General features: G+C 40.0%; 2 protein-coding genes across 3 annotated transcripts in view; one reads left to right on the plus strand and one right to left on the minus strand.

Annotated features, from left to right (window-relative positions):
• Nucleotides 1-4,078, plus strand: part of epha6 (eph receptor A6) — a 74,479-nt gene extending 70,401 nt beyond the window's left edge. For both annotated transcript variants that reach the window (XM_084060626.1, XM_084060627.1), the window contains exons 17-20: nucleotides 651-800; nucleotides 1,531-1,724; nucleotides 2,140-2,289; nucleotides 2,693-4,078. In XM_084060626.1, the coding sequence (XP_083916752.1) occupies nucleotides 651-800; nucleotides 1,531-1,724; nucleotides 2,140-2,289; nucleotides 2,693-2,807 (609 nt within the window). In that variant the 3' untranslated portion in view covers nucleotides 2,808-4,078. The remainder of the gene's footprint in view (nucleotides 1-650; nucleotides 801-1,530; nucleotides 1,725-2,139; nucleotides 2,290-2,692) is intronic.
• Nucleotides 4,079-4,666: 588 nt separating this feature from the next.
• Nucleotides 4,667-9,106, minus strand: LOC311046401 (ATP synthase F(0) complex subunit C3, mitochondrial-like). The gene is made up of 5 exons (XM_084058676.1): nucleotides 8,968-9,106; nucleotides 8,236-8,318; nucleotides 7,122-7,202; nucleotides 5,268-5,467; nucleotides 4,667-5,036 (listed from the first exon to the last, which is right to left on the minus strand). The coding sequence occupies exons 2-5, from the start codon at nucleotides 8,275-8,277 to the stop codon at nucleotides 4,922-4,924; spliced, it is 438 nt and encodes a 145-aa protein (XP_083914802.1). The 5' UTR covers nucleotides 8,278-8,318; nucleotides 8,968-9,106; the 3' UTR covers nucleotides 4,667-4,921.
• Between the last annotated feature and the right edge of the window lie 686 nt (nucleotides 9,107-9,792).

Consider the following 9,792-nt stretch of genomic DNA (forward strand, 5'->3'; position numbering starts at 1 on the left):
CGAGATCTTATATTCTAGAGAAGGGGTCTTCAATGTTTTTCAGGGCAAGCTCCCCTTAGCTGAGAGAGAGATGAAGCAGGGATCCCCCACGACATTGTAAACAATTGTGTTGCAGATTAAACTTTTTCATAGATTTCATAGATAGCTTAATTGACTATCATCAGTGTTGTGTAGATTAATGTTTTTTTTGTTTATTTCAGACATTTAACCACTTAAACCCTTAATACTTTGTAAACTTGACCTTTGGCTCTGTACTTTAGTCCTTTTTTCCCTCTTCACCAACCCTCTTTGCCAAAAATAGCCGATCTACAATCTCACAACGTTGTGAGCTTGTAGATCTGCTATTTTCCGGCTATTGTTCTCCTCAGAATAGGGATGCTAGGGTTAAAGTGGTTAAAGTAAAAAAAAATCCTATCACACAAAGATTTGGCTGCCCCCTGTGCAGGGGTCCCGGACCCCCTGTTGAAGACCCCTGTACTAGTGGTTCGGGCCGCTACGCTATTATTCCTCCCAGGAATGGCGTATGTATGCCTGTGACGTCAAATGCGACATGTCTTGCACAGGGTGTTGTAGTTTGACTCTTCAATGATAGAGCATATTATATGGGTTAACCCTGGGGTCTCTTAATAAGCATGTTGTTTTATTTATAGGGAGGGAAGATACCAATCCGCTGGACCGCCCCGGAGGCCATTTCTTATGGGAAGTTTTCTTCCGCCAGTGACGTTTGGAGCTACGGCATCGTCATGTGGGAAGTGATGTCATACGGCGAGAGGCCCTACTGGGAGATGTCCAATCAAGACGTGAGTTGTTGCTGATGACTCGATGTTCAATGACTCATCCTGAAGTAGAATCAGCTTTGGTTTTGATTCATAGAGGTTTTTTATAGACAAAGGAAATGCATCATGCATATACAGTAACAACTAATAGCATTGTACAACTAATTGTTAGACTGCTCAGGTCACACTGTACCGTATATCAGTGGTTCTTGAGAGGCTTTCCAGAGGGTGACACTGAAGAACAGTTTAATTTCATTATTTTTTCACCAGCTAGAAGTTAACCCAATGAGAGAATGTATAATAATGACTATTCAGATCGTAGGTTTCACTCTTTGCACTGCTATGTAGAGTTGTACAATTCTGTCCTAAATCTAATCAACAACCAAAATCTTCACATATGGGGGTCCCTGGCACAAGATATTTTCACATTGGGGTCCATGGGCTAATATACGTATCAATTTGGGGGTCCTTGACATGAAAATGTTTCAGAAGCAGTGTCCTGTAATAGCTTTCATAATTTTTTGCAGTTTTAGAAACGACACAAAAGGCCGCAAGTGTGCCAATTTTTCACCTGATAACCACTTAAACTCTCTAGACTTAGTAAACTGGACCTGAGTTTGTACTGGGACCGCTTTTTTTCCATCTGCAGACTGTGCACCAAAATTATCACCATCTACAAGCGTCTATTTTTGGCTAATGTCCCCTAGAATATGGATGCTGGTTAAATGTATGCACATATGCGTGTGTTACTCAGGTAATCCTGTCCATTGAGGAGGGCTACCGTCTGCCAGCACCGATGTGCTGCCCTGTGGCATTGCACCAGTTGATGCTTCACTGTTGGCAGAAGGACCGCACTCAGCGGCCACACTTCAGCGACATACTAACTTTTCTGGAAAAGCTGATAAGCGACCCCAGTGGTCTGCTCACTCTGGTCAACGATGTGCAGAGGTTAGATGAAGCACAAACACGAGCAATTAATTAATCAACATTTGAGCTTATAATAAGGCGTAAGATCCTCAGCGTTAATTTAACTCTGAGAGTGTAAAAATGTAACCAAATGGACCCTTACGACCCTTACTGTACATTTGTACACTCGCAGAGTTATAGACGAATCCACAGAGCGCTGCCTGTAGCTGCGGTGTCGCGGTACGGAGCGGCACCCGCTTGACACCGCAGTTATGATTGCCGCTCTGTGGATTTGTCTATAGATATGATAGGATAAATTAATACAGAGAACATTACTGTGTAGGTATAAGATTGTCTACGGTATACCATGGTCTAATTATCCCTATACTATGAAATGGGTTCACATGCTATTCAAACTTTTTTTCTATATTCCTGTCCCTTCTGTTTGTCAACATAGTTTCCCAGAATCCCCAGAAGACATGTCAGACTATCCTCTTTTCATCTCCATCGGCGACTGGCTCGACTCCATCAAAATGAGCCAATATAAGAACAACTTCCTGGCAGCAGGCTACACAACACTGGATTCCATTTCTACCATGAGCATAGAGTGAGTCTGATTGTAGGTCTGATCGTAGAGAAATTACATGCATGTCAAACTGTGGCTCTACAAAACTATAATAAATGCACTGATATGTGTTATATGACTGTGTTTTGTGGGCACGTGTCCTCTAAGATAGTTTTATTTTTACAATCCGAGACTTATTTTAAAGAATAACACCTTATTTTAATGAATCTGGTAGAGAATTACTAAACAAAAAACTTAGATAGACTATTTTCACTGTTAAATAGTGCTTAGCTTAAGTGGTTAATTCATAATGGATTTTTTAAATAAGTTTGTGTCCCGGGGAGACACCAAATGTATCTTTTGGCTCTCAACTTAAAAAGGTTTGGGAACCAAACCAGACTTATATGATACAAAATTAAATCTCTTTCTCTCCTCTGCCTTCAAGTGATGTTAGGCGTATTGGAGTGTGTCTGATCGGTCACCAGAGGAGAATCGTCAGCAGCATACAGTCTCTGCGACTGCAGTTCCAACACATCCAGCACAGTGGCTTCCAGGTCTGACACAGTTGCACAAGGACACGTCAAGTCTAAGCAGCAAGTGGGATCTTGAGTGTGTTGTCAGTGTCCCATTTACACTGAAAAATCCTGAGTGTTAGATTGGAGGATTTTACTGTGTAGGTGTAGCGGACGCCACATTCTGCTGAATGCCATACTCGGTTTATCATAGACCCGTGTGATGGTCCAGTTGTTAGCACTGACTCTCAACTGTGTCGAAGATCAGACTCTGAGGCACGGCAGATACAGTGCCATACACACATGCGGACAGGCCACACTCAAATGATTATGGACCGTGATCAACAACAACCAACAGCTTTGACCAGAAGTTGTCTCTTTATCTCAGCCAACACAAGCACTCATTTGAAAGACTAGATATCTCTTACATGTATTGTGGCCACCGATACCTCTTAACTTTCCTAGTGACAATCTGGTGATTTCTATTGACTTTGAAGGGGATCATAATGTATTACCTCAAAACTAGAGGAGATGTTACAATGTCTTTATAGTATGGTCACAGTGCTCTAGGTATTAGAAACACAAAGAAATACAGATCATTGTAATTATAGGAATTGAAAAAGATTGCCCAGAGTTTGTAAACTAACAACTCAGAAGTATCAAGGACTGGGTGATGCTACATACTTTTCCTGCTGGCTTATTTAAAAAAGAAAGATAAGAAATCACTGGACATACAGGCTGACTATTGTACTGTAAATACAACCATGTTTTTGAGTTGAAGACCACTGAATGTCATATTTTTATAGAAATGTATATTATATCATAATAATGGAGTATGCCCTGTTCTATGTTATGTCTTGTGAAGGGTGCATTTTATTCAAATATTCTTGCCTTCTAATTTAATCAACAGCTCCACTTGAATGCTTCATGTTTTGCTTACATTTAAGCCACCTCAAACTGAACCATGAATCTCTATAAAGGCCAGTCCACACCAATGCAATCCTCTCAACTACTTGCAACCGTTATCCCCAATGGCAGTTGCAAAGAGTTGCATTGGTGTGGACTGGCCTTAACCGTTTGTTGCAAGGAGTTGCGACTAGTTGCATTGGTGTGGTTTGGCCTTTAAGACCAGATTGAGTTTTAACAACCGGTTTCTATTGGTTGGTCCATAATTAAATGTATTGGTTCAATACAAACCTTATTTCTGATAATCAAATTACATAATGTTATAAAATGAGTTGCACAACAGAAAACATTTTGCGTTTTGCTGTACGGGACTACAATGCAGTGGTGTAGATCTGGACATCGAATGAGGACAAATAAAGACACAATCATACCAAACAAATCATACTGCCTAAAGATGCTAACAAAAAGACACTGTACAGCATGAAACACGTAACCTGCCTGAACACTACGTAAATGACCTCTACCCTGATCTACTCAAGAGACTAAGCACACATCAGCAGGTGTTCAGGATAGGATACAGTTCAAAGGCATAACGAGCTGTACGTTTATCAATTAAACACATTTTGTGAGAACAGATTAAGCTCACAGCGCGTCGTGAACTTGTAACTGAAGTATAAACCAGCCATAACTACAACCAACACCTTAAACCTCAAATGCCTAATCTCACAAGACTGATTAAAATTTCCCTTTTTATTTTACCAAATAGGTTCCCAGATTGCTGAATGCCTTATCCTAACCTGAACCTTTTCCTAATTGTATGCCTAACTAAAAACATTTTAACCATAAAACCACCATTTATCTTGTGTAGACCGGGAAAATGGTCCTGACAATGTTCGTTTCCCACATTCTACTCTACGTGGAGACATTTGGCCTTCACACTTGTGAGGATATTTGGCTATTTTATTAAGTATAGTAATACAAGTACACAAACAAACAAACACTTGAATTAAAGGTTTTATTTTGTTATTGGTTGTTAATTGATGTCTATCAACAAAAAGAATGGGAAGAAATATACAATGTGACAAAACCATTACCAACAATGAACCAACAGTTCATAATGACTGCTGTCATGTAAGAGGTACCCACAAAGGAGTGTGGCAGTGACATTGAACCATTATTTAAGATGCCAAACTGCTGATTCTAGTTAACCTGGCAGGGAATGGGAATGTACCCCTTGATAGTAAATGCCAAACTGTTTACATGGCAAACAAGATGAGGAACGCAACCATCAGACAGAACAGACCCATGGCTTCAGAGAGAGCAAAGCCCAAGATGGCATATGAAAACAGCTGCTGCTTCAGGGAGGGGTTCCTAGAAAAACACAAAAACAAGGAGTCATTAAATATCTATACAATCTACCCTGTCTTCCAAGTATCCCAGTGCTACGTCTTGACCACTCCAACCTGCCCAAATCCTTTTGTTTATAATGCAGTGTTTTCCACACATTACTAGGGTGGGATGCCCAGGTATTAACGGCTGCCGAAGTATGCTACCAAAATATCAGACCTGTGGGCAACTGTAATGACCGATGAGCAATGTTACCTGGCATAGCCGATGATAAGGCTCCCAAACACTGTTCCAATACCAGCTCCCGATCCAGCCACTCCTACGGTAGCAGCACCAGCTCCGATGAATTTGGCAGCAGTGTCAATGTCACGACTAACAGCACTGGTCTGGAAGCCCCGCAGCGCCATCTGCTGTTGGGAGCCCATCATGCTTTGTGGTGCAAGGACTGAGGTACTCTGAAACAAGCACAAATAAAGCCTCAGTTATACTTAGTTGCATACCAAAAATAACTTACTCTATCTACATACTTAGGTCAGAAAAGCATAGGAAATATCACTCTGCTATTAAAACTAATAAGTCACTGTTGCATCCAAGCGGATTAACAATTTGTTTGAAATTTGTAAAAGTAAAAACAAGCATACACACATAGTTCAAACATATGCAGGTAATGTGTTCAAGTGACACCCTGAATTGTTTCCTACTAGATATCAGGTATATCAGTTCATTTTCTGTACACATTGGAAAAACCTTTTTAAGCTGTTTGTCAACAGATTGTTACTAATCTCTTTTTGGAATTTTGACAAATCCTTTTAACCATGAAAGAAAATGGCAAAACTGAAAGTGGGGAAGTGGCCAAATGGATGACCAATAGGATAGTAACTGCACATACTGTATATGGTACACCAATATATAGTTTGAACGAGTATCTACTACTCCAAGCCCATGTTTGCATTTGGACTGCAACTTAAGGGATAGTTCACCCCCAAAATAACTTTTCTCCTATCGATTACTCACCCCATGGAGCCTTGAATTCATGGATTTTTTTTGTTTGTCGCATTCCTAGGTCAATAATTTGATGACCGGCGGAGACTCAAAGAGTCTCTATTGAGTCTCCTATGGGAGACTCTGCCGGTCATCAAATTATTTTGGGTGAACTATCCCTTTAAAGGGCTTTTCAATGGCAACATAATTTGGTTATCTGAAGATAACAATTGACCTGGACCTCATTCTCCTCTCTGTACCAGACCAAACTCTAATCAGATGTTGCCGTTTAGAGAGCAGTCAATCCGCAAATCTAATATAATACAGCACCGGTTTTAAATAAGTGACATGTAAAGTTGCTGAATAAGGATGCTAGAGTTGAAGAGAATGTGTTTTTGGCGATTTGAGCAGAACATGAGGCATGGTCACTTTTTGGTTTGATCACCACTTGGCTGACACTTTTTTTCTAAGGTATAGTATGTAGTTTGAGACTCTCCTCTTTTCTCTCTCCATCTCATGGATATTGTTGTCACACGCATATGCCTCTTTACTGAGCCTACTTTTGTCATTCCAAAACCAAGATTTAAGAGAGAGAAAACTGTCAGCTACTATCTTGAAGGTGTCAAGTAAATCTCATCCTACATGTCTTACTTTTCAGTTTTAAGTAAAATTGACTTAATTTGTTTAGCTGAAGCCATACTACTATTTGTATGTGGTCACTCCAAACTGTAGTGCTTTTGAAGGGACAATTAATTCCATGTCCACCGTAGTGGAAACAAAGATTTAACCGTTGACACAACTCCCATTACAGAGCGGTGCCAAGCGGACTCATAAAGGCAGTGGTTCTCAAACCTTTTCATGTCAGGGACCCCCAAATGAATATGTATAATAATTTTGTATTAATCATGACACTGAATTGAAGTCATACCCAGCCCTATTCTCACCTTTTTCCATGGAGTCCTCTCTGGCCTATCGGGAACCTTTTTCACTAAAGGTACATCTAATACCCATTGGATTTACAGTCAACTATCATTCAATTTGTAGTTGTGTTCACTGTGATGTCCTCTTAACTTTCAGAGGTCGCAGTTGACAAGTATGATTTTCTTTTTCCAACCCCCAGTAACTCACCTCTGCTGTCCTGACATTTGGTCCTCCTGACATCACTGAGGCTGAGAGTGGTCTGCATAGGACCCGGGATCCTGCACGGATCTATACCAAGACATACAGTAACATGTACATTATGATCTCTGTATAGTTTGTGTGTAGTATCAGAATTCACACACACACACACACACACACACACACACAAATGATAGATAGAATGATACTACTGTAGCTGTAACTGGAAGAGTGGCACCTATGTTAAATTAGCCATTTGTTTCCACAATGTAAAGAAATGATGGAGAAATGGTTTGAAGTAATGAACTTTACATTACTTCAGACATCAGAGCATTTTCCAATTCTGTTTACATTCTGCGGGGAAATTATTACCAGTTGAACATGATGTGCCATTGATGTGCCCACTCTTCCTGTATCCACTGTTTTGTACAAGCAAGTAACACTAGCCACCTATTCAACTGCCCAACTATCAACCAACCTAACCAGGGGTCATCAATGTTTCCGTACACCGACAAAATGTGTCTGTGGCGAGACTTGGCCTTGTCCGTGGTAATTCTTTTGATTTTCAGTTTTATACACCATTATAATGCTCTTATTTTGATAATAATACCCAATTACTGAATGTCAAGTCTCCAGGGTTTCTTCAGAATATGTATGACACTGATTTAGTATGACGCATTATAAGTCCACTAGTACTAGTGGTTCTCAAACATTTTATTTGGACGGACCCTCTTAACTCTCAGAGTTACAGACCTGTTATGGTCATTCAGGGCTATCTCTTTGTGTGCTTCTGGTAATGTTATAGTCTGTAAATGTTTTATGTCCATGGCAAAAATTGAATTTTGACAAAAATGTCCACCATAAGCCAACATGGTGATGACCCCTGAACCCAACTCATACTGAAGTACAACTATGGAGGGCAGCAGATCCAACGCCCTTGCAGAGGACAGCATTCTGGGCTAGCATGGATGACGCTGTAGCTAACGTTAGCTTGTTGGATTATTATGTTACCGGTTGATTCGCCATGGATTTTTTAAAAGAAATGCAGCCATTTAATGTCAACTACATATTGTACACGACATTATAGCGTCTTCGGTGTTGACTTTCATTCATACATACTCACCAGTGATGGCGTAGCAGTGACGAACTTAGCGCAGGTGTACATATTTGCTGTGGTGGGTGTTGAGCTGCCAACAGATACTAGATCTAGAGGAATACACATAAAATAGTTGTTAACAAGAGTCATTTTAATTACTTTTGCTGTAGCCGTTTTTACCATGTTCTTAACCAGTGGTGTAAAGTAACTAAGTACATCTACCGTACTTCTCCAATTTTGGAGACACTTTTACTTACTGGAGTATTTCCAATGTTCAGTAATTTTGCTGCTTTTAATCAATTACAAGCTCACAATGCGTCGCATTGTGAGCTTGTAATTTTAATTGAATTGTAATTGAGCTTGAAGATCTGCCATTTTCAAAATATTTTATACATGTTGTACATTTGAAAACTTGTGAAACGGGACAGTCTACATAATGAGTACCTTCTACTTCAAATACATTTGGATACCAATACTGTTGTACTTTCACTCTAGTAAATTGATACTTTTACCTAAGTCAAACATTTGAGTACTTTCTCCACAACGCTGTTCTGAACAGTGTACCGTTCAGAGAGGGGCGTGTGTGTAAGGTCAAGATCATCCCACTGATCACACAAAAAGCTGTGTAGCTAGTCTCAAAACCAGGAAACTGGTGATTAGCACTAATATAGCTGCATGTGCACTGATCACTGTGATCAGAGGTCGTTATTGAAGTTAGATGGTGTGCATCATGATAGCAGCATGCAAACATATGCTTACCTCAAAGATGTTGAAGAGATCGGGGGGCTTTGTAGCTGAAGTTAGCTTGGAGCTGCTGTGTGCTGTGTCTGTGTGCTGCCGGCCGGGCTTTGTAGAGGTCGAAGAGAGGGAAGTACGTCACGTATCGGTTGAACCTGACCCACGAACCAGCGCTGCCAGAGTTTGCGAGATAAATAAGCAACCAGGTCTATGAAAACAAGCCAAAAAGAAGCAACTAGGCTGCAGATCTGTGAGCTTGTAGATCAGCTATTTTCAAAAAAAGAAAAATAATAAAAATTAAAAAAAAATCATTATAACGACAATCTTGTATGGGGTCCCTCAGCACAAAATATTTTCAGATGGGGTCGGCGGACAAATCTAGTGCATTGGACTGGGGGTCCTTGACATGAAAATGTTTAAGAAGCACTGGTTTAAACAATATTAGGAAACCAAGGCCAAATAAGCAACTACACTTTAGAAACAAGCCCAAAAAAAACGCAACTACCAATATTTACAAGCAACTTTACAGAAAAACAAGACCGAAGTCGCGTATAATAAGCAGACATGGCAACCCTGCCCACGACGACGCTGCATTTAAAGGTACAGTACAATACACGGTCTTAAATAAGTTGTTCTCAAACTTTTTCATGACAGTCGTCAAGCCTCCCAAATTAATATGCAGTGATGGAAAAATAAGTACTAGTATTCTTTACTTTAAGTAAAAGTATCAATACCACAATATAGAAATACTCTGTTTACAAGTAAAAGTCCTGTATTCAAAATCTTGAGTAAGAGTACAAAAGTGGCATCAAAATGTACTTAAAGTATACCAAAAGTAAAAGTACT

The sequence above is a fragment of the Gymnoscopelus microlampas genome (assembly GCF_963454915.1).
Source record: "Gymnoscopelus microlampas genome assembly, chromosome: 1".
Taxonomy (NCBI): domain Eukaryota; kingdom Metazoa; phylum Chordata; class Actinopteri; order Myctophiformes; family Myctophidae; genus Gymnoscopelus; species Gymnoscopelus microlampas.

Bases quoted from the DNA above. Each gene is read 5' to 3' on its own strand.
- LOC311046401 (XM_084058676.1), bottom strand. From the start codon at position 8,277: ATGTACACCTGCGCTAAGTTCGTCACTGCTACGCCATCACTG. The intron at 7,203-8,235 runs GTGAGTATGTAT...GTCTTGGTATAG, and splicing joins TCACTGCTACGCCATCACTG to ATCCGTGCAGGATCCCGGGT. The intron at 5,037-5,267 runs GTAACATTGCTC...GTGTTTTTCTAG, and splicing joins CTTATCATCGGCTATGCCAG to GAACCCCTCCCTGAAGCAGC.